At 48.8% G+C, this 19029-nt stretch overlaps 1 protein-coding gene across 3 annotated transcripts in view; it reads right to left on the bottom strand.

Annotated features, from left to right (window-relative positions):
- Positions 1 to 892: 892 nt before the first annotated feature.
- SUPT6H (SPT6 homolog, histone chaperone and transcription elongation factor) overlaps positions 893 to 19029 on the bottom strand; it is a 30532-nt gene continuing 12395 nt past the window's right edge. For all 3 annotated transcript variants that reach the window (XM_008527769.2, XM_008527771.2, XM_008527770.2), the window contains exons 10-37: positions 18762 to 18851; positions 18413 to 18555; positions 17620 to 17768; positions 17371 to 17469; positions 16741 to 16870; positions 16505 to 16655; positions 16178 to 16332; positions 15788 to 15983; positions 15238 to 15377; positions 14999 to 15116; positions 13852 to 13928; positions 13459 to 13594; positions 13023 to 13160; positions 12775 to 12942; positions 12029 to 12156; positions 10696 to 10903; positions 10056 to 10203; positions 9482 to 9624; positions 8445 to 8585; positions 6790 to 6985; positions 6137 to 6375; positions 5435 to 5548; positions 5138 to 5262; positions 3273 to 3385; positions 2913 to 2990; positions 2649 to 2815; positions 1989 to 2176; positions 893 to 1693 (exon numbers count right to left, since the gene is read on the bottom strand). In XM_008527769.2, coding sequence (XP_008525991.2) covers positions 1507 to 1693; positions 1989 to 2176; positions 2649 to 2815; positions 2913 to 2990; positions 3273 to 3385; positions 5138 to 5262; positions 5435 to 5548; positions 6137 to 6375; positions 6790 to 6985; positions 8445 to 8585; positions 9482 to 9624; positions 10056 to 10203; positions 10696 to 10903; positions 12029 to 12156; positions 12775 to 12942; positions 13023 to 13160; positions 13459 to 13594; positions 13852 to 13928; positions 14999 to 15116; positions 15238 to 15377; positions 15788 to 15983; positions 16178 to 16332; positions 16505 to 16655; positions 16741 to 16870; positions 17371 to 17469; positions 17620 to 17768; positions 18413 to 18555; positions 18762 to 18851 — 4065 coding nt within the window. In that variant the 3' untranslated portion in view covers positions 893 to 1506. The remainder of the gene's footprint in view (positions 1694 to 1988; positions 2177 to 2648; positions 2816 to 2912; positions 2991 to 3272; positions 3386 to 5137; positions 5263 to 5434; positions 5549 to 6136; positions 6376 to 6789; positions 6986 to 8444; positions 8586 to 9481; positions 9625 to 10055; positions 10204 to 10695; positions 10904 to 12028; positions 12157 to 12774; positions 12943 to 13022; positions 13161 to 13458; positions 13595 to 13851; positions 13929 to 14998; positions 15117 to 15237; positions 15378 to 15787; positions 15984 to 16177; positions 16333 to 16504; positions 16656 to 16740; positions 16871 to 17370; positions 17470 to 17619; positions 17769 to 18412; positions 18556 to 18761; positions 18852 to 19029) is intronic.

The following is a 19029-nucleotide window of genomic DNA, read 5'->3' as shown; positions in this document are numbered from 1 at the left end:
GGCCCGAGCTTGGTTCCCCGGCACGGACCTACACCACTCGTCAGCAGCCATGCTGAGGCAGTGACCCACATACACAACAATAGAGGAAGACTGGCACAGATGTTAGCTCAGGGTGAATCTTCCTCAAGCAAAAAGAAGATTGGTGATGCTTGTTAGCTAGGGTGGATCTTCCTCAGCAAAGAAACAACAACAAACAAAAAAAACCCCAGGGAGATCAGGAGTCCAGAACAAAAGAGGCAGTGGGGCTGGGGAAGAGACCAGGGCCAGTGGACAGGCCTCCCCTGTGACGTTCCAGCTCCTTTTTCCAGGGCCAGTGTGTGTGTGGGAGCAGGTGAGCGTGGGGCCCATCCTGGGGCAGAAGCACCTGACTTGCGTGGAGATAATGTCAGAGACCAAGGCCCAGCTGGCAAAAAGGGGAGAGTGAGGTGTAAGGGATTAAGTTGAGAAACCTAGATTTACTTGTGGCTGTTCTCCAATGTGCCAGAGAAGACTAGTAGGTACAGTGGACAGGGTGGCTGTGAGTGAGTGTAATAATAGTAGCTAACACTGCTGAGCCTTATGAGGTCCAGGCACTGGGCTAAAGTATGCACTTCACACATTCCATCTCAGTCCTCACAGCCTGACACCAGATGAGGTGGGTAGCACCACCTCCATTTTAAAAATAAGAAAGCTGGCCTAGAGACAACAAGAGGTTGGTCGAGATCACAGGGCTGGGAAGTGGAGCAGGGATGCGACCACAGGCAGTCTGAGGCAGAAGCTGCCTGCTCTTCTATGAGTCATTGCCTTTCTGATGGCCTGGAAGAGGGAGTCAGGGGAGCCCTGAGAGATCCAAAAACTGCTTCGAAAGCCACCCCTCAATAGCTGGAGAGCTGGAGAGAGAGGCTTTGTCAAGTGCTCTGTAGAAACACTGTTTATTCAAACGACAGGCAGGAAGCAGCGGCAGCAGGTGGGTGAGGGCAGCCAGGCGGGGGCTCGGCAGGTTAGCACTGCTCCTCTATGTCCCCTGCAATCCTGCTCTGATAGCCACCCAAGCTGTTGGCATCAGGGTCAGAAATACTTCCCCTCCTCTCCCTCCTGCCACAAACTGAATAAATAGCATCCCTCTCCCCACAAGAGTTGGGGGAGTCTCATGTGCTGAGCTTTGTGCCCTGGTCACAGCCCAAAGTCAGGTGAGGGCAGAAGCTCAAAATGGCTTGTAGGGAGTAGAATACAAAACTGTTCCACTCTCATTCTCTTCCTCCTCTTCTTCCTCCCTGCCACACTCCCCTCCCAGCCTGGTCCCAGGACAGGTGGTCGGTGAGAGCCTGGAGTGGGAGAATTGTCGCCTAACGTATATTGAGCTCAAGTTCGCAAGGCATCCAGGCTGTCACCCATCCAGGCTGACCACCAATGAGAACGTCAATTCACGTCACTTTATGGACAGAAAAGGAGGAGCAGGGAGTGAGGCAGTGGGAGGCCAGACCTCTCCCAGCCTCAGAGGTAACCCGAGTCCTAGGAGCAGGTCCCCTACCGATCCATCTCGTCCAGAAGCGGGGTGGCATCGCCAGCAATGGACATGGGGGTGCTTTCGATCATGGGGCTGGGGGAGGGCCGAGGTGTCAGCCGCTGCTTCTGTTTCCGCCGCTCTGCCTCCTTCTCCTGAAGCCACTGTTCCGCCATCTTCCCCCAGTCGATGGCTGCGTGGCTGTTGGACCTTGGAGGGAGAAGAAGGGGCCTTTGAGACTGGGGCTCTCCAGGGTTGCACTAGAAGGAAGCCTCACCAATCACTGGTGAGTACCCATCTTTGCAGTAGTGAATCTCACACCTCTGCTGGGTGTGAGATGAGAAGCTGCCACATTGCCCTCTTCTGTCTTCTCCCAGAAAGCAGTCCTCCTGGGGACATCACCTGGGTCATGGCTCTCGGAAGACCCAGAGTACCTGCCTATGCTAAGCTCCTCGGCCTCCTGACATCGCCTGCCCCTGCTCCGTGCCACTATCCATATACTCACTTTGGCTGCTGCTGCCGTTGCCGCGAGCTGGAGGAAGGCTGGGGCTGGGCCTGGGCAGACTGCGGGGTGGTGCTGGCCTGTAGCTGGTGGTACTGTGGTGTGGTGATGGGCTGGCTTGGGGTCGTGTAAGAGTAGCTGGGGGTCATTAGTGGTGTGGCCACTGGCTGCTGGGCTGGCGTTGGGAACACCTGGAGAAGGGCGAACAGTTAAAGGGGGATGGGTTCTGAGCTTATTTGGCCTTGCTGTGAACTTCTGGCAAGCTGAAAGTTTGGGCTCAGCACAGAGCTTTCCAGCTGACCCTCTCTTGAGCAGTGTGTGGTCTTAGCAGCAGGGGTAGACCAGTGGGGTGGGACCTGGCACAACAATGGGACCCACCAATCCTGACCACTTCAGGTTTCTAACAGCCTGAAGGTTCCAAAGATCCCAAAGGATTGTGGAAAGGTCAGTCCTCTTATTCCCCTTCCCCCCAAACGGGCTTAAGAAACAGGAACGATCTGCTTGGGACAGTTGCTAAGGTTGTGGCAGCCCCATCTGTGCATATGAAGCCCCTCGTGGTGGACGCTGCCAGAGGTCAGTCTATGGAGGTGGCTGGTAAATGATGACCATTCCCTTTCACTCTTTCCCAACCTCCGCAGGGAGCCCCCTCCCCAGGCCACGTACGTGATAAGCGCTGCTGCCCCCTCCACTGCCACCATAGCCATACTGGCTAGAGGCCCACTGGGCTGGGGTGGCATTAGGGTTCTGTCCTTGGCCTGTCACAGCTGCAATGGCACTGAACATCTGCGAGGTCATGTTCTGGGGCAGGGCGTTCACAGCCCGTGTCAGATCTGTAAGCACACAGACATGGGAGATGGGCACTTTAGAGGTGCAAGTCCTTCTGGCTCCATCCCTCCAATTCCCTAGTCCCAGGCATGAGCTCCTCACCTGCAAGGTTGATGTTAGCTGGCGTAGCATTGATAGAAGCAGGTGTCCGGGTCCTGCTGCTGCTACTGGGGGTGATGCCTGTGGGAAATGGCCTGAATTACATTTCTCCAGAAACCTGTTTCTGGTTTCACAATTTAGGGGGCTGGAGGAGGTACTGAGATGAGTGGAAAGAAGAAGGGAAGGTGCAGAGGCAAAGCAGATAGAGAACTTCCCTAACGCTAGGAGGTTGGAGCAGGAGTAAGAGAGCTGAAATGACAGCCTCGGCCTCACCCCCTCCCATAGATGGCCAATGATTACCTTGAGTCAGGGCCTAGATGTCCCTCCTACCACACCCTAGAAGTCAGAGAGAGTGGAACTCACCTGGTACAGGATCTTGGTAATGATCCTTAAACCATCTGAAAAGTCCATTCACAGTTGGAAAGATTTGGCCTCGGTACCGGAATCCTTCTGGAGTCACCGTTACATATTCTATCCTGGGATTTTGGAAGGAAACATGCATCAGATACCACTTAGGGCCAGCTGCGAGAGAGCGGCCAGAACAGATCTCCACCACGTGAAGTAGCCACACTGGGTGCTAGGGGAAAGGAGAGGTGAAAGAGCCATCCCTGACTCTGTACAAGGAGGCTACACTCTGACTGGGGAGGCGAGGAGTGCGTGGCAGAGTACAGTCAAGCCAGGAGTCAGCAGCCCCTGGTGTGCTACATACAGGCTACCAGAGGAAGGCTTGCTGGTGGCTGGGCCACCATCCTAGGCTGCAGTATGATGGCAGCACACTGCAGGTGAAGGTGACACTGAAGTCAGAGAGTGTCAGGGTTGGAAGAGGCCCCCAAGAGCAGCAAAGCACAACTCGCCATGAGCCAGAATCTGGAAGAGCGTGGAAGGTGGTTAGTCTGCCCTTATTCAATACTTTGTACAGGAGAGAGTGGACAAGAGGCTGGGCTCTGGGTTCAGACTCAGTTCGAGTTCCAGTTTTGGCTCTGCCACTTACCACCTATATGACTTTATACCAAGTCACTAAACCAAAATCTCAACTTCATTTGTAAAATGAGGATAGCAGCACTTAAATCTATAGGGTGAGTGTGAGAAATAAGTGAGATAGTGCATGTAAAGCACTTATCACAACACCTAAATTAGGGTCGTGCTCAAAGACAGCTGTCAACAGCCAACAGACAACGCTAAGTATTGCCAAGTTCTCATTTACGTTAAGCTGAAACTTGCTTCTTAAATCTTCTATTCAAGTGTTGTTCATTCTGCAACACAAGGAGTCTATGCCCCTTTCCACAGGAAGCTATCATGTCGCTTCTGAGGTATCAGTTAAAGGTACACAGTTTGTTCAACTGTTCCTCACAGGACAGTTTCCAGCCCCCACACAGCCCTGGCTGCCATCCTCTAGAAGCACGCTGGTGAATGAGGAAAGGGTTCTCAGAAACAAGCACCATATTCCAGACGTGCCCAAGATAGGGCAGGGTCCAGAGTCTAGAGCTTCTTGTCATCTGGCTACTGAGCCCCCGCTCAAAGAGTCTACACAGTGTGTCACGTGTAGGCATAAGAGCAGAAATGCAAAGGCCCTGGACAAGGGCCAAAAGGAGGATGGCTGTGGGCAGGGCTTAGGTAGAGAAGGCTCATACAGTTATCAATCTGGGTAACACACACAAAGAAAGCAGGTCTAAGGAAACTGGACTTTGTCCCATTGAGGGTGAGCACCAGAGGGACCCAGTTAAAGGAATACCTAGGAAGGCCACCTTGTCAAGTCATACACAGAAGGGAGCGGAGTGGGTTGATGCTGGAAAGAAGAGATGCTCTCCTGACCCATCCCTTCTGTGCAGGCAGAAGAGTTAGCACACTACAGCAACAGTGAGCCACCATGTGCTGAAAGCCCTGGCGAGGGTGAGGCAGAATGGAAAAGAGACCAGTATGCTGGCGACCATCTTTGCCAGTCAGGTGGAGAGCGTCTGGTGATTTCCATCACTCCTTGGGAGGGAGAAGAGGAGAACGGAACTCTTTTCACAGGGTTGATGGAAGTGCCTTTCTTATACGAATCTTTGCCTTTTGTCTCTAAATCATCACCCTCTTTCCCCACCTCCAACCTCCACCTCCATTCTAAACAGATAAGAGGAAAAAGGTAGTTAAGCAGAACTAGAGAGTACTGCTCTGGGGGCCTCTGACTCCTTTGCTAGCCTGTCTGTGGACCCCAGTGGCAGCACCTTCTCAGCACCAGTGCTCACCTGGGTTTACCCCGGGGCTGGTATCCCAGTAGGAACTTGCCGGGCAGTTCCTTGCAGGCACAGATGAAATAAGGGATGAAGGTGGGCTTCTCCTTCTTAGTTTTGATGAGCAGCTCCTCTAATTTCTGGGGGTAGAATGAGGGGGAGAGGTTGGGATAGTAGCATGCTTGGTATACAATGTCTGGCGCATATATGACGTAGACTTCCTTCACCAGCTGAGCATCCCCTACACTGAAGGGAAACCATACATCCTTAAGTGACGGGGAGGTGTCATCCCTCGCAGGGCCCTGGGCTCACCTTCCGGTCCCCACCGCTGCAGTCCTGATAATACTTGTGGTTCAGAAGGTCCCGGGCAAAGGATGCCATGGGCTGGACATAGCGGGCAACGATCTCATCCAAGTCTTCAAACTCCTGTGGGAAGAAGGTAAAGGCTCCATGTGTCACATCCAGAGCTGAGATTCCTGGCCTTTCATCAAATCCACCCTGACGGCAACTCATAGGAGGGGTGGGCTTTTCAGCCCTGCTGTAGCCTTACTTCACTACAAAGTCCCCTCAATTTATCCACCTGTTCAAGTCATGCCCTAATTTATTAGCTTACGAGGCATAAAAGCCTTTAAATCATAAAACTTTGATTCTCCCCTGGTGCTTGGGAACAATAGGGAGCCTCATAAGATTTCTCTCCACTGAAAACAGGACAGAAAAATTTGATATGTCCGTGTGTGTATGTGCACGTGCATGCTGCATGTGTATTTTCTCCTCTTCCTCCAGTGGCTCTCTCTAGGTAGTCTATTTTAAAATTGGAGGACAGAGAAGGAAAGATGAAAGATACAAAACTGATATCAAATGACTAATTTCACAACAAACCTCCTGTTTTGCTGCTCTGTGTAGCTAAAACACATATGTTGCATACGAGTTACTAACGTCAGGTGAAAGCGGCCAGAAATGGCTTGCTTCTGGAAGTAGGAGTGGGATGGAATGTGGGCAGGGGCTGGCTCTCACCTCACTGTTGATCCACAGGGTGGCTCCCAGGCTGAAGGCATTTTCCTTGCCTTCTTCCCGCACATCCACGTGCTGGTAGATGCCGTCACTGACCTTCCAGGTCACTGTCAGGTGATTTTCGCCCTTGCTGCTCGGCCGGATAATCACATCACCCTGGTCCATGGTCTCCATCATCTTTTCTGCTTGCTTGAAATTTATATTATGGAAGGATGGGTGTGCAATCACTCGCTTGATGTATGCTGAAGAGGTCAGGAAAGAAGTGCAGATCAGGTGACGGGGCTGGGTGCTGACAGCAACGGGACAAACCATGGCTGCATTTCTGCTTCACTACTGCATTCTGAGACTCTCTCACCCTCTCTCGACCTGGATTCTCTGATGTGAAGGATGTGTTAACCTGGGTTCCCAGGGTCCTGAGAAGATGAAGCTTTAAGAGTCACAGTACATTAGCAAAGAAAATGTGACCCCAAAAGACCCTGGTTTCCAGCCCTGCAAGTGACTCCATTTCATGATGTCTCTGGGCCTCAGCACCTCAAAGCTGAGCACTCACTCCTACCAGGAGGCTAAGCAAGGGAAACAGCCACTAGCACATGCATCCTGTAGAGGGACGGCTGCCAAGACTCGGGCTGCATAGGGATGGTGGTGGGCACACTCACTGGTCCGCTGCTGCTTCCGCTTCATGTCCTCCTCCTGCTTATGGTCTGCTGCCTCAGCATCAAAATCATAGTAGGTGTCCTTGGGCAGTTTCCACTCGTTGTTCCTGTCCATGAGGTCTGAGGTACGGCAGGTCAGGTCTGCACTAAACTTCTCGATGTCAATCTTCATTATGCGGCAGTGAACAGTCATTCCCACCTAGATCCACAGAACATTTGAGCTGGAAGGGACAAAGGTGATCTAGCCCGATGCCCTATTTTATATATAAGAAAACCGAAGTCCAGGCAGAAAGCTGGAGTGACTTGCCCAAAGCCAGCCAGCTACTGAGTGGCAGATTAGGAGTTCAGGGTTGAGTCTGGTCTACTGACTATAGGCTGAGTCCTGCACTGATGCCTTCCACTCTAGGCAGGAAAACCAACTGGAGCCTACTGGGATCTATCCTGTCACTGGCACTATTCCCTTTTCCCATAAAGTTGCCTAATTACTGCTTCCAGGGTGCCAACAAAGTCTGCCTGCCCTTTTTGGAGGGGAAGCAAAATAGCTGTTTTGGGGTTAGCCTGGTGGCGTAGTGGTTAAGTTCACGTGCTCTACTTCAGTGGCCCAGGGTTTGCAGGTTCAGATCCCAGGTGTGGACCTAGACACTGCTCACCAAGCTATGCCCTGGTGGCGTCCCACATACAGAACAGAGGAAGACTGGCATGGATGTTAGCTGAGGGACAATCTTCCTCAAGCAAAAAGAGGAAAATTGGCAACAGATGTTAGCTCAGGGCCAATCTTCCTTAGCAAAAAAAAAAAAAAAGGGGCTGTTTTCTGTACCTTACCCGACTTAAGCCCTTCTGTCTAAACAGTGGCAAAAGCCAATCACCATGCATAGTTTTCCTTTTGAAAATCTCTCTAGCTTCATTTATTAGGAATGTCTTTCCCTGGCTTTCTGAAGTCCACAGTTCTCAGGGGTTCACAATACTTAGAAGCAGAGAATTTGACAGATCTAGTACCAGTCATGTCACAAACTACCTGTGTGATCCTGGAAAAGGCAGGGACTTGAATTTCCCTGAAGATAAAAGGTAGTAATTCCTTCCCTATCGAATTGGGAGATTAGAGACAAAATATGTAAATGTCAAGTGCTGGTATCTAGTGGGCACATAATAAATGGCAGCTATGGTAGGAGAATACCAGAACCAAAAGGGAGCTTAGAGATTTACTCCAAACCCACTATTTGAATGTTCCTTCTACGTCATCTAGTTTTGCCTGTAGCACAGGGGCTATGCCATACATTCTTTTCCACTTCCTAGAGCAGCACTGCCTGGCTTTGGTAGAACAGGCAGAGCCTGTCTGTTTTGCAGCATGTAATACTGGGCCCAGCTTCCTGCCTGTTGGACTAAACCACAGCTTCCCACACAGAAAGAGAGAGCCATCTCCCAAAGGGCTGGCAACTGGATGAAATTTCACAAAGGCAGTGAACAAAAGCTGCTACTCATTCAGATGCTTCTTGCCCTGGCTTCTTTCAACTAGTTATAAATCCTTCTGAAACTCTCTCCCGAGACCAGCAGCTATTGAGAATAGAGCCTAATTTCTCGCGGGGACAGCCCAAACTCAAAGAGCCCAATTTGGGCAGCTGAAAACTGCACTAGATGCCTTAGTCCAGTCATTCATCTACCTTCACTCGTTCCTCTGGCCGCTTTACCACTTTGTCACTGAGGAATTTGGTAGGGATGAAGCCGGTGACACCATTGTCTAGTCGTGTTTTGACACCGATGGCCTGGCCTGGGCATGAACCGCTGTCAAAGTGGTTCCAGACCTAAAGAGGGCATCAGGGCAGGAGTTTGATAATTAAGATTCTGGAGATCACACATTCAGAAACGAGCTGCCGGGGTGTTGTAATTTATTTTACCATTGACGTCTGACCTCAAGGTCTGAAAATACAATGACTTAGCCACCCACCAACACAGAATTTGAACATCCCCAACGTTCTCTGACTCATAAATGATGTTTGGCATCACCAGCCATCAGATCAATCTTTTATGTTAATCTAATCTATACATCCCTCTAGCTACAACTGAGGCCCCTCCCTCCCATTTTATTCTGACCTTGTGGGCATAAGAAATGTCTCTGTCAATTCAGTGAACCAGGCACCCCACGTCGGCTTTCTTACATGCTGGACTAATCCCACCAACTACTTTTAGTGGGTCAAGTTGTGAAATTCTCTTTTACAATCTGCCTAATAGCATGTGAAGACCCAGAAAAAGATTTCAGGGTGGCTTTAATGACTTCTGACCATCAGAAAGACAGATGATGTCTAGAAGAATGTGGGAAAAATTAAAATGTGTGTGGAGAATGAAAAAATTGAGGAAAGCCTACAGATACACCTTCTAATAGCATAGGAATACCATGCATACCCTGTAGGTAAGAAAAGTATGTCCTCATGTCTCTAATCTGGTTGAGCTAGATTCCCAGAGAATGGGAAACAAGGGTTAAAGGCTGACCCAGAATAGAAAAAAGCACACGGATCACTTCTGCCCAGCACAAGGAGAGACTTCATGTTAAACCTGTGTGTTCCAGCCTTCTTTCTTGTTGGTGTATTCATGTGGTAAGAGCGTGACCTAAAATATACCCATTCCCGACTCCTTTCTAGGGCAGTGAGACCATTCAATTAAAGAAATTCAGTGACCACAATAGCAACACTGCAGCACGCACCTCGCTCAGTTCAGGGAAATTGTCCTGCTGACAGAAGGGGCACTGCCATAGCCCTGTCTCATCATTGCGGATTGCCTGGTCATAGCTCTCACCCTGTGGACGCCTGTGGGCGATGCCAGTGACATTGCAGATGATGAGCTTTCCTGGAGAAAGGGGAGAGGAGGACAAGGAAGGGAAGAAGAGAATGAAGAGCTGGCTAAGAGATCTAGAGAGGCAACTCCTTCCCACCAACCTTTAGTGACAGACCATCTGCCCAATAGCATCTCCACTGATTTCCCTCACATTCTTGAGAAGGGAGATCTCCGCGATTTGACAACAGAGGAAAATGAGGCCTATAAGAGTGACTCCACAGAGATCCCGCAGTAGCAGGTTAAAAGCATACTTTGACCTTGAACTCAGCCTTGAGTTCCAGTCTAGGGCTCTATACTTTTTAAAAGCTCCCCTGGTCATTCCCACCTAGGGTACAAACCTGCCTCATTCTGTTGGCATTGCTGCTTGGTTTGAATGTATATGGTAAATGCATTCCCCGCCCCTACACATCCTTCTCCGACTGGAAAACAGACCCAGAAGTTACCGATGTAGAAGGTTTCTGGTGTTTCTTTGGTTAACATATTGAAGATTTCCTCTGTGTTGGGAGAGCGGTAGGCTGTCCGCAGATCCTTATATCGACAGCTCAGCTCTGCCCGGATGTCGTAGAGGGTGATGTGTTTGTCACCATAGCCCTGGGGAAGAAGCCCATCAGAAAAAGCCTTGTAACTCCTCCCCAACCCGAGCCACAAGGGGTTTCAACGAAAGGAGTATGCCAGGGATTTTCTTCTTTCCCTTTAACATTTACTAGAGGAGATTTTCAAACTTTTTCTTAGCCACGCAACACTGATCTATAATAAAAAAGCTTCATGGAACCCCAATGTGTAAAACAGACAAATGCAAAGATGTGCTGTTGGAAAGGAGGAAAGAGGGCCTAGAAGGATACTACTGACACCCTCCCAGTTTCCTCCCACTCCCCACAGTGACTGCAGCAGTCTCTAAGACTTCCTTGGCTCCTCCTTAAGGAGGAAAACTTCCATGAGAAACCTAGTATAGCATGAGGAAAGAAAAGAGAGATTCAAATCCCCTACACTAAGAGCATCAAGGGTTTCTCTGGAGCCTTGCTGCCCTAGTTTCTTCTCAACTTGGTATGGTTTCCATGCCAGGCCTTCTACACTGTTGCCCACCTGCCTCTCCAGTTCTTCCGCAAAGGCATCAAGGTCCAGGTCCTTGAGTCGCTCTGGGTTTTCCAAGATTTCTTCAAGGGCTCCTGCAGGGTTGGCATCCTCAGCTGATTCATCATATTCTAGAGCATCCACTGCCATCTTCCTAGCCCATTCATAGGTCTCAGGGTGGACTCGGGAACCGTCAAGGACTTCTATATATGAATCAGTGCTGAAGGAAAGGTAGAAAAGGGGCAAGGATATAGAACGAGAAGGTTCTAGTAACAACCCAAATGTCCACCAATGGGGAACTGGTTAAATAAATTAGGGTACCTTCATACAATGGAATACTATACAGCCATTCAAAAGAATGAGGTAGATCTATGTGTGCTGACATGGAAAGATGGCCACGATATATTGATACGTGAAAAATGCACTGCAAAACACTATGAACCGTATGATCCCATTTTTGTAGTAAATGGGTAGTTAGTAAATGCATAGCAAAAATAAAATTTAGAAAAGTTGTAGTATACATCAAATTGTTATGGTAGTTATCTCTGGGGGGTGGGATTATGGGGGACTTCCACTTTCTGCATAATATTTCTATATGTTGAATTTTATATAATGAACTTATACGAGTCTTACAATAACATAAAACAAGGAGGGGGAAAAGACCTCTGAGAATTTGCTGACAGCTATTTTCCCCCATAAAGCCTTCCCAGGCTGGTCTTGCCCGTGCACTCACATGGACCTATGTTATTCGTGGAGTGTTACAGCAAAGCTGGGTGGAAAATGAAGTTTTAGAACTTGAAGCCTATTTCCCCACTGATTTCCATTACTGAATGAGGAGCTATGTGCCCGTGGAAAAGATCCTCCAAAGACTGAGTTGATAACTTCTGGAGAGGAAGAGGTCAATAGTGAAGTCCAAAGTCCAAGTGAATAGAACTTTCTCTCAATAACATCATCTCAAAACACACCGAATCTCTCTTGCCCTTCCTTATCTCCTTAGACCCCCACTCCTTTTCCATTGCCCCTGCTATCCCCACCCTTATCTAGCCACGACAAGCCATAAAAACAGACCAAGTTTGTGTTTACTGAACAAAGTCTTATGTTTTCTGTCTTTAATTTGTAAACTAAGTTGATTATTTTTATGTTTCCCTCACAAAAAAGCTTCGCGTAATTGAACCGATCTTTTCCATAGGTCAGAGGCTCTTGACTGAATAAAGATTCCTCACCTTTGCTTTAAAACAATTCCTAATTTAAAGAGCTTGTGGCCGTTTGACAGCCCTAATCCCCTGAATCCCCAAAGCAAAACCCAAGGGAATTCCTCCTGGCCCACCCAGGCAGAGGGCATCACCTGTCCCCCAGGGAGGCTGTGTCAATCTTGAGGAAGCCAGCACAATTCATGAAGACTTTGGGACCCATGTGGCACATGGTGACCAGCTGGGTCCGGCTCTCGAGCCTGGTGTTGTTCTGCTTCAGGATCTAGGAGAGAGGCCTGGAGTGAGCCAGAGTAGGAGACAGGGCCCACTTCCCAAGACTGCTTTTAGGTTTCTGGGAAACCTCCACGATGAGAACTCTGTCCCCATGCCCCAGTACCAAACTGAGCACTACATCATAGTATCTGCTACTAAAAAATTATTTTAATGAACTATATTATACCTACCAAAGGCAATATATAACTAACTTAAGGCTTAAAAGTTAATGATAAAATATATACTCAAGTACCCATTACTCATCTTAAGAAAAAGAATATTACCAATACTTCTGAAGCTCCCTGCATGCTCCCTTCTCTGATTGAAACCTTTTTTCTCCTCACTGGAAAAAACCACTATCCCGAGGTTTGTGTCTAGTATGCTCTTGCTTTCTTCCATCTGTTTTAAATCATGACTTATTGCTCTCTTCCATGAGCCACTATAGTACAGTAGTGAAGAGTATAGCTGCGGCCACCTGGGTCTGAAGTCTGACTCTCACTAGCTGGATGACTCTGGACAAGTCCCTCTATGTCTCTGACCTTGGTCTTCCTGTCAAATCATATTGGCATAGTGTAAAGGCTCAACGAAATGGGAACTTTTCTTATTTTCTGACTCAATCCAATCCTACCTTCAGGAGATGGGTCCCTTTCCGAGGTCCCAGGCCACAGACATACTGGATTAAGGCCTGGCTGTAAGGGTGGGCAATGGCACGATTGACATCGACCCCAACCTCATTAACTCGGTTGATAAATTCACAGTACAAGGCGTTGAGCAGCTCCTCTTTCACCACATGCTCCTGTTGAAATATAGCAGGGAGAGGGATAAGGTTACCGTGCCCTTCTGCCCACCCAGGCCTGCCTGTCAAATCCTACTCACCTGCAAGGGGTGAAACTTGAGACACAGGATGTCTTCATCAGAGCTGCACACCTGGGCAAATTCAATCAGAGGATCTTGGATGCGCCGAGCCAGGGAGACAGCCTGTCTCAGCACTGGGGGGTAATCCCGGAACTCTGCCTAGAGTCAAAAGAGGGTCAGCAAGGCAATGAAGTCCCCTCGGCTCCAACAGCAAGAGAAAATCCAAACCATTCTGGCTTTAAGTCATTTTTTTCTTCTCCTCTGAGATCATGTTTCCTGGGACCAATTTAATCTCTGGGGCTCCAGTCTGAACCATGACAGGCAAAATGGAAAACCTCTGCATGGGTAAGTGAACAGAGCAGTCCTGTGCCCCTGATAACCTCTGTCCCCTAGTAAATCTCCCTAGGATTGACAGCTCTGGCCTGTGCAAGTTCAAAGGGTGGGGCTCCGGCATTACCTCCGATTTCTTGCTGTTCATATAGAGAATGGCCAACTCGTTGTCAACCAGCTCCACCCCAATAGAGGACAGCTGTTGGCCCTGGTCCAGCTCATGCACAATGCGCTTCACATCCTCAATCAACATCTGCGCGTCCCTGGAGGGATAAGGGGTATTGGTCAGGGCTATTTCTGGATAGTTTCTCAGGGAGGGACAGTGTCATGGCTGGGATGGGGGAGGAAAGAACTTTGAAGACAAAGAGGTACAACATCCCCAGTGATATCACCTGGGGATGAGGATATTATCAGGACTCTCCACAGACCTATACCCACTCTGTTATAGGCATGTGCCAGATTCAACAATAAGGGATGAGTGACTTTAAACCAGGTCTAGCCCAATCCCCTGGTGCCCTACCTGTTCTCTCCTGCAACTGTCACCACGTGAGGCTTTTTATTCAGAAGAAATTTCTTTAGGGTTTCAATGTCTTGAGCCTGGATTGAAAGAAAATTGGAGCTGAATGGCTCTGAGGATAAGGAGATTTCAAGTAGTTCTCACTTGCCAAGTAGCTTGAGACTTTACAAGACCAGAGAACAATAAGCTCCAAGTTAGACATAATGCATCACATGTTGTCTAACTGGAACAGAAAACAAGGAAGGGAACTAGGACCTCTGGGTTGAGTATTACACATCTGTCAATATTTTCTAAGATTATTATACTTCTGGCTTATATGTGGGTTGTGGTTAACTAAACATACTTGAGTCTTTTTAACATAAACCAGTGCCTGGCAGTCAGGACTATTCTTTTCCTTTTATTTTTTTGCTGGGAAAGAGTCACCCAGAGCTAACATCTGTTGCCAATCTTCCTTTTTTTCCCCTCCTCAAAGCCCCAGTACACAATTGCATATTCTAACTGTCGGTCCTTCTAGTTTTTCTATGTGAGCCCCTGCCACAGCATGACTACTGACAGACGAGTGGTGTGGTTCTGCACCTGGGAACTGAACTCGGCCACCCAAGTAGAGCACACCAAACTTTAACCACTAGGCCATCAGGGCTGGCTCAGGATTATTCTGATCTCCACTTTAAGATTTTTCTTTCTTTTTTTTTTGGAGTTATTTGTTAAAAATTACTTTTTAGATTGGGGTGCTCTCAACAAAATTGAAAGGTACCATTAAGTTAAAAAAACCCAGAAGCATGTACATGATATGAATTCAAATTCCTCTTTCCTTGGAAAAAGAAATGCTGAAAGGCTAAAGCAGGGAAAAGGCTGGCTTAATGCCTCAGTAGCTTTCAGCTCCTGGAACACGCTGACCTAGATGCTGTTAAGAACAGAGACAGTGATGGCAGCTCCCAGAAGTACACAAGGCCTAGGCTTTAAGCCAGAAACAAATTCTGCACGAGAATGTGAGTGCCATCTACTGCCTATGGGAGTGAGACTTATCTCAGGGCTTGAGGGGGTCAGAGACAATCAGGGTCTTGCATGGGATATTGCTTAGACATAAACAATTATCCCCACTTGGTACACTTGGAAGATGTACACTTGGAAACTCATCCCGGCCACTTGCCTTCTTTTCTCGTTCTTCCTCTCTCCACGCAGTTCGACGTTTGGTAAAATGGGGCAGCCGGAGGAAGTCTGTCACTTCTCCCTCACCATTGACCAAGGCGCAGAACACAGGGTGATCTCTGCCAGCCGGACAGGAAAGGAAAGTGTAATCATCAACAACATGAGGATATAAGTAAGAGACCAATGAGATTAGGAAGACACGTAAGGGGTGATGCCAGGCAGGCAGGAATAGGTAGTTACCTGGCAGAGGAGAAAGCAATGCCTAGAACTCGGATGCCCTTCCCTTGGTTCTCATCCATAAAGTCATCATCTTCCTCCACCTGCTGATCTGGCCGGTAGGGTGCCACCCTTAACCAGTTGTACAGCTTTCGACTACAGGCCTGGGGAGGAGACACACCAGACACTATGGCCATCAAGCTTGCCAAGTGTGCTAAGGAAACAGATGCAGCACACATCTGGAAAGGTTGTATTCATATGTGCACACGTTCCTAGCGATTGGCAGGCTTACAACCTGAAGGCATACCTTGCTTTTGTGAACAGGAGAGTACATAGAGGAGAGCGCTGTAAACAAAGAATGTTTGGATGGGGGAGGGAGTGGGAGGGAAGAGGCTCCTCAAGTTGGGAGGTCTTAGAGTCACCTGCGGCTCTGTTTGCACTCCCTCTCAGATCATGCTCCGCCTGCCCTCAGTGTTTCTACACTAGCTACGGGACTACTATTAAGGGGTCTCATCACTCTCAGCTCTAATCTGGGGAAATCACACAAGTAAAGATTGTGAGTTTCCATCTTCACCTTTATGACATATTCTTTGGCTTCGGCCAGCAGTTTGTTCTTGAGCTCTTTGGCCATCTGCACGTAGAGGAACTGCTGCAAAGCCCGCTCGATGGCCATGGTGCGCTGCCGGTTCCACTCCTGCACCTGGTGGCTGAACTCATCTCGGTAGTAAAACTGCTTGATCTCTTCGAAATATGTCTGGTCATTGCCATAGCTGAGGAGAGACAACACTGTGGTCCGGGATGGAGAAAAGGTGATGCCCAAACATCCATGAACACTGTGAGCGAGCCAAGGACAATGGCTTGCTTAATTCTGAAATAGTGGTTCACATTCCTGAGTGACCCCTCCCTCCAAAAGACTCCTCACCAAGCCCTCCCCAAAGAGCCCTCACTCCAGAGCTTTGCTTACCCTTCTACCCCCTTCATATCTATGCTGATGTCAATGATGAGCAGCCCTTCATCTTCAGCTAGGCATATCTTGAGGAACTGGTCATCTCTCAGTTCCTTAACAGGCTTGTTCTTTAAGTACTTGAAGGAGTAAGCATAGTGGGCCTCATCCACATCCTGTACACATCAAGAGGGAACCATTAGCCTATGGATAGGCTGGGCTTGACCCTGGGAGAAAAGACACCCTCTCTGCTCTCAGGCAGACAGCTCAGCTAAATGTGAAGCAAGAAACTCAGTTCAATCAGAGAGCTGGGCCACATGTTGGATCAAAGCCCTTCACCTGGCTCACCTTTCTACCTTTCTTGGTGGGGGTTATATTTAGCTTGGCTCTCTCCTGGAAAGTCTGCCTCAGCACCTGCCGGACAAGTGGCTCTCGAGCAATCTGCAGGGCTACCATGTAGCGGGCACCTTCCAGCACAGCTTCCGGTGTAGGGAACTGACTGTGGGGAAAACGGAGGAGCTGCAGCATGAGGGCGTCTTTGCCCTCAGGCGCCTCCTCCTGCCAGCCAGCTGATACATGCCTACCTGCAAACATAATCCTTGGCCAGCTCCAAGGGCTCCGCAGGAAACTGCTCTGTCTCATGCCGCTGATAGCTGTCCCGGAGGTTCTCCCCAAACTGCTCAGGAGTAAGCCCAAACTTTTTGGCCAGCCCATCTAACATGAACAGGAGAGTGAACGGTAAGGCAACAGCTAGAGTAACAAATCTCTTGGCTCTGAGAGTCTAGAGCAGCACTTCTGGGCTCTAGGTTTTAAAGGGGTCATGAATGAGCAGGACCAGGACATCTTACAAAGAAAGAAAAAACTGACTTTAAACACCTGATGGGCTGTTATGAGGCAGAAGAAACAGAAATTTTCTATGTGACTTCTGGGCTCAGAACTAAGGTGGAAGCTACAGTTTAATAAAAGAACTTCCCAAAGATAGGACAGACTGACTCCCTCCCCCTGATATATGAGTTTCCCATTTCTTCAGGAATTTTGGGAGAAGCTGGACCATTATTGCTGGGTGGGTGTGGGTCATGGGAGCAAGTGTTCAGAATCATATTGGTGATTCACTCAGATGTCCTTTAAGTCCTCTTCTGACCTACCAGTGACTATCAGAGAACCTCCCTTGCTCAAGGCTGGAATGCTCAGATCACAACGCAGCTAGCTTTTACCTAGCCCAGCACTCTGGCAAATGGTGTACATGTCTCGGCGAGAAGCCTGTTTGAGCTCCGGCCCTCTCTGTTCCTCATCTTCTGCTTCCTCACCTTCACCTGGCAAGAAAACATGAGTTAGTGCTCTAGTTTCCAATTACTCCCGAGGATCCAACACATGTAGAGAAGCCCCAAAGGGCACTCAGCCAAGGGCATCCTTGGAAATGCCATGGCCATCAAGCCTCCTCGGTTTTCTTTTCCAGCACTCACCTTCCTCATCTCCCTCTTCTCTTACACGCTTCAGCTTCTTGCGGCTGGCCTTGGCAGCATTCTGCATCTTGGGGATGTCACGACCATAATAAAGCAGGAAATGGTTGTAGACATCTTTCAGCTCATCCATTGACTGCACATCCTTGAGCCTGGAGGGAAGAGACATAAGACCTCAACTGTCACTGAGGAAGGGAGTATCCCAGTTCTGCTCCAAGAGGTCCAATTCCCGTAAAGCAAAATCCCAACTAGGATGAGTGCCTGTATTCTCCAATTATTAGAGACTCATAATGGCCCCAGATCATTGACTTAAGGGAACCAAGATATCTTAAACAAAGAATAAGTCAAACAAATGGCGGTTGGTGGTTGTTAGAAATGGAAACAAAAGGGGAGAAGCAGACAAGGCAACGTGTGTCTAGCATGGTTCAGAGTCCTTGAGACAGTCCTTGTCCCTTCATGACATTGGCCACTAAAATCATCTGCTCCCCTCCCACACCCTGCTGTGATTCCAGGCTCACCAAGCTACTTTCTGGTTATAATTTGGTTTCCCATCTAACTTTATACACAGAGAATATACAGATCAGCAAACATGAATATCTGACCCTTTTAACCTTTTATACCAATGTGGATAACCAATATGAATCTTCCGGTAACAAAGGTAACTTTTGATGTGTTGACAAATTGAGTTTCTAAGGGATAGGAGCTCTGCTGAGAATTTTGCAAGGTTATGCTGCTCCTGCGGGGCCTCCCCTGGTCTGAGGGCTTTCTGTAATGGAATAAACCCCGCATATGCTACCTTTCCATGTCGGTGGTGTCCAGAGCCCGGATGCCATCAGCAAGGGGTTTGTCAGGGTCAGCAGAGATTTGCTCGTACTGATAAGCCTGCATCTTCTCAAACAGCCGCGTTAGGTTCTCTTTGCGGATCCTCAGCTGGGTCCACTAGGACAGGACAGGGCAGGAGTAAGGGCTGGTGTTCAGCTTGGATACCCAAGGCTGCTTTGGTCCTTACCAGGAAACCCTGTGAGAAGCTTGACAGGCCTGGGGGTTTTGGGCTGCCATCTAATACATATAGGAAAGCTTGGGCCCTAGTAGTGGTGGTGGCCAATCCAGCCCTCAACCCCATGGGGGGCATGGATCCATATTACCTTTTCATCCCACTGCCACACCCTCCACAGGTCATTAATGTGCAACTCAGGCTCCACATACTCCTTTCGGTAGAAGGCAATAAAAGGCACCTAGGGTGGCAAAGAGATTGCAGTCAACCAGAGAGGAAAAGTTTGCAAGGATCCCCTTTGCCAATTACTCCCCGTTTATCCTGGAGGGATAAACACTCCAGGAACTTTCACAGTTGCAGGCTTGGCCTCCTTCACAGGCCTATCCAGGGCACACGCTCTCCCCAACAGGGGAGGATAA

This window comes from Equus przewalskii, chromosome 10 (genome assembly GCF_037783145.1).
Source record: "Equus przewalskii isolate Varuska chromosome 10, EquPr2, whole genome shotgun sequence".
Classification (NCBI taxonomy): domain Eukaryota; kingdom Metazoa; phylum Chordata; class Mammalia; order Perissodactyla; family Equidae; genus Equus; species Equus przewalskii.
The sequence above is the reverse complement of the archived record's forward strand: the minus strand, read 5'-3'. Positions and strand labels throughout refer to the sequence as shown.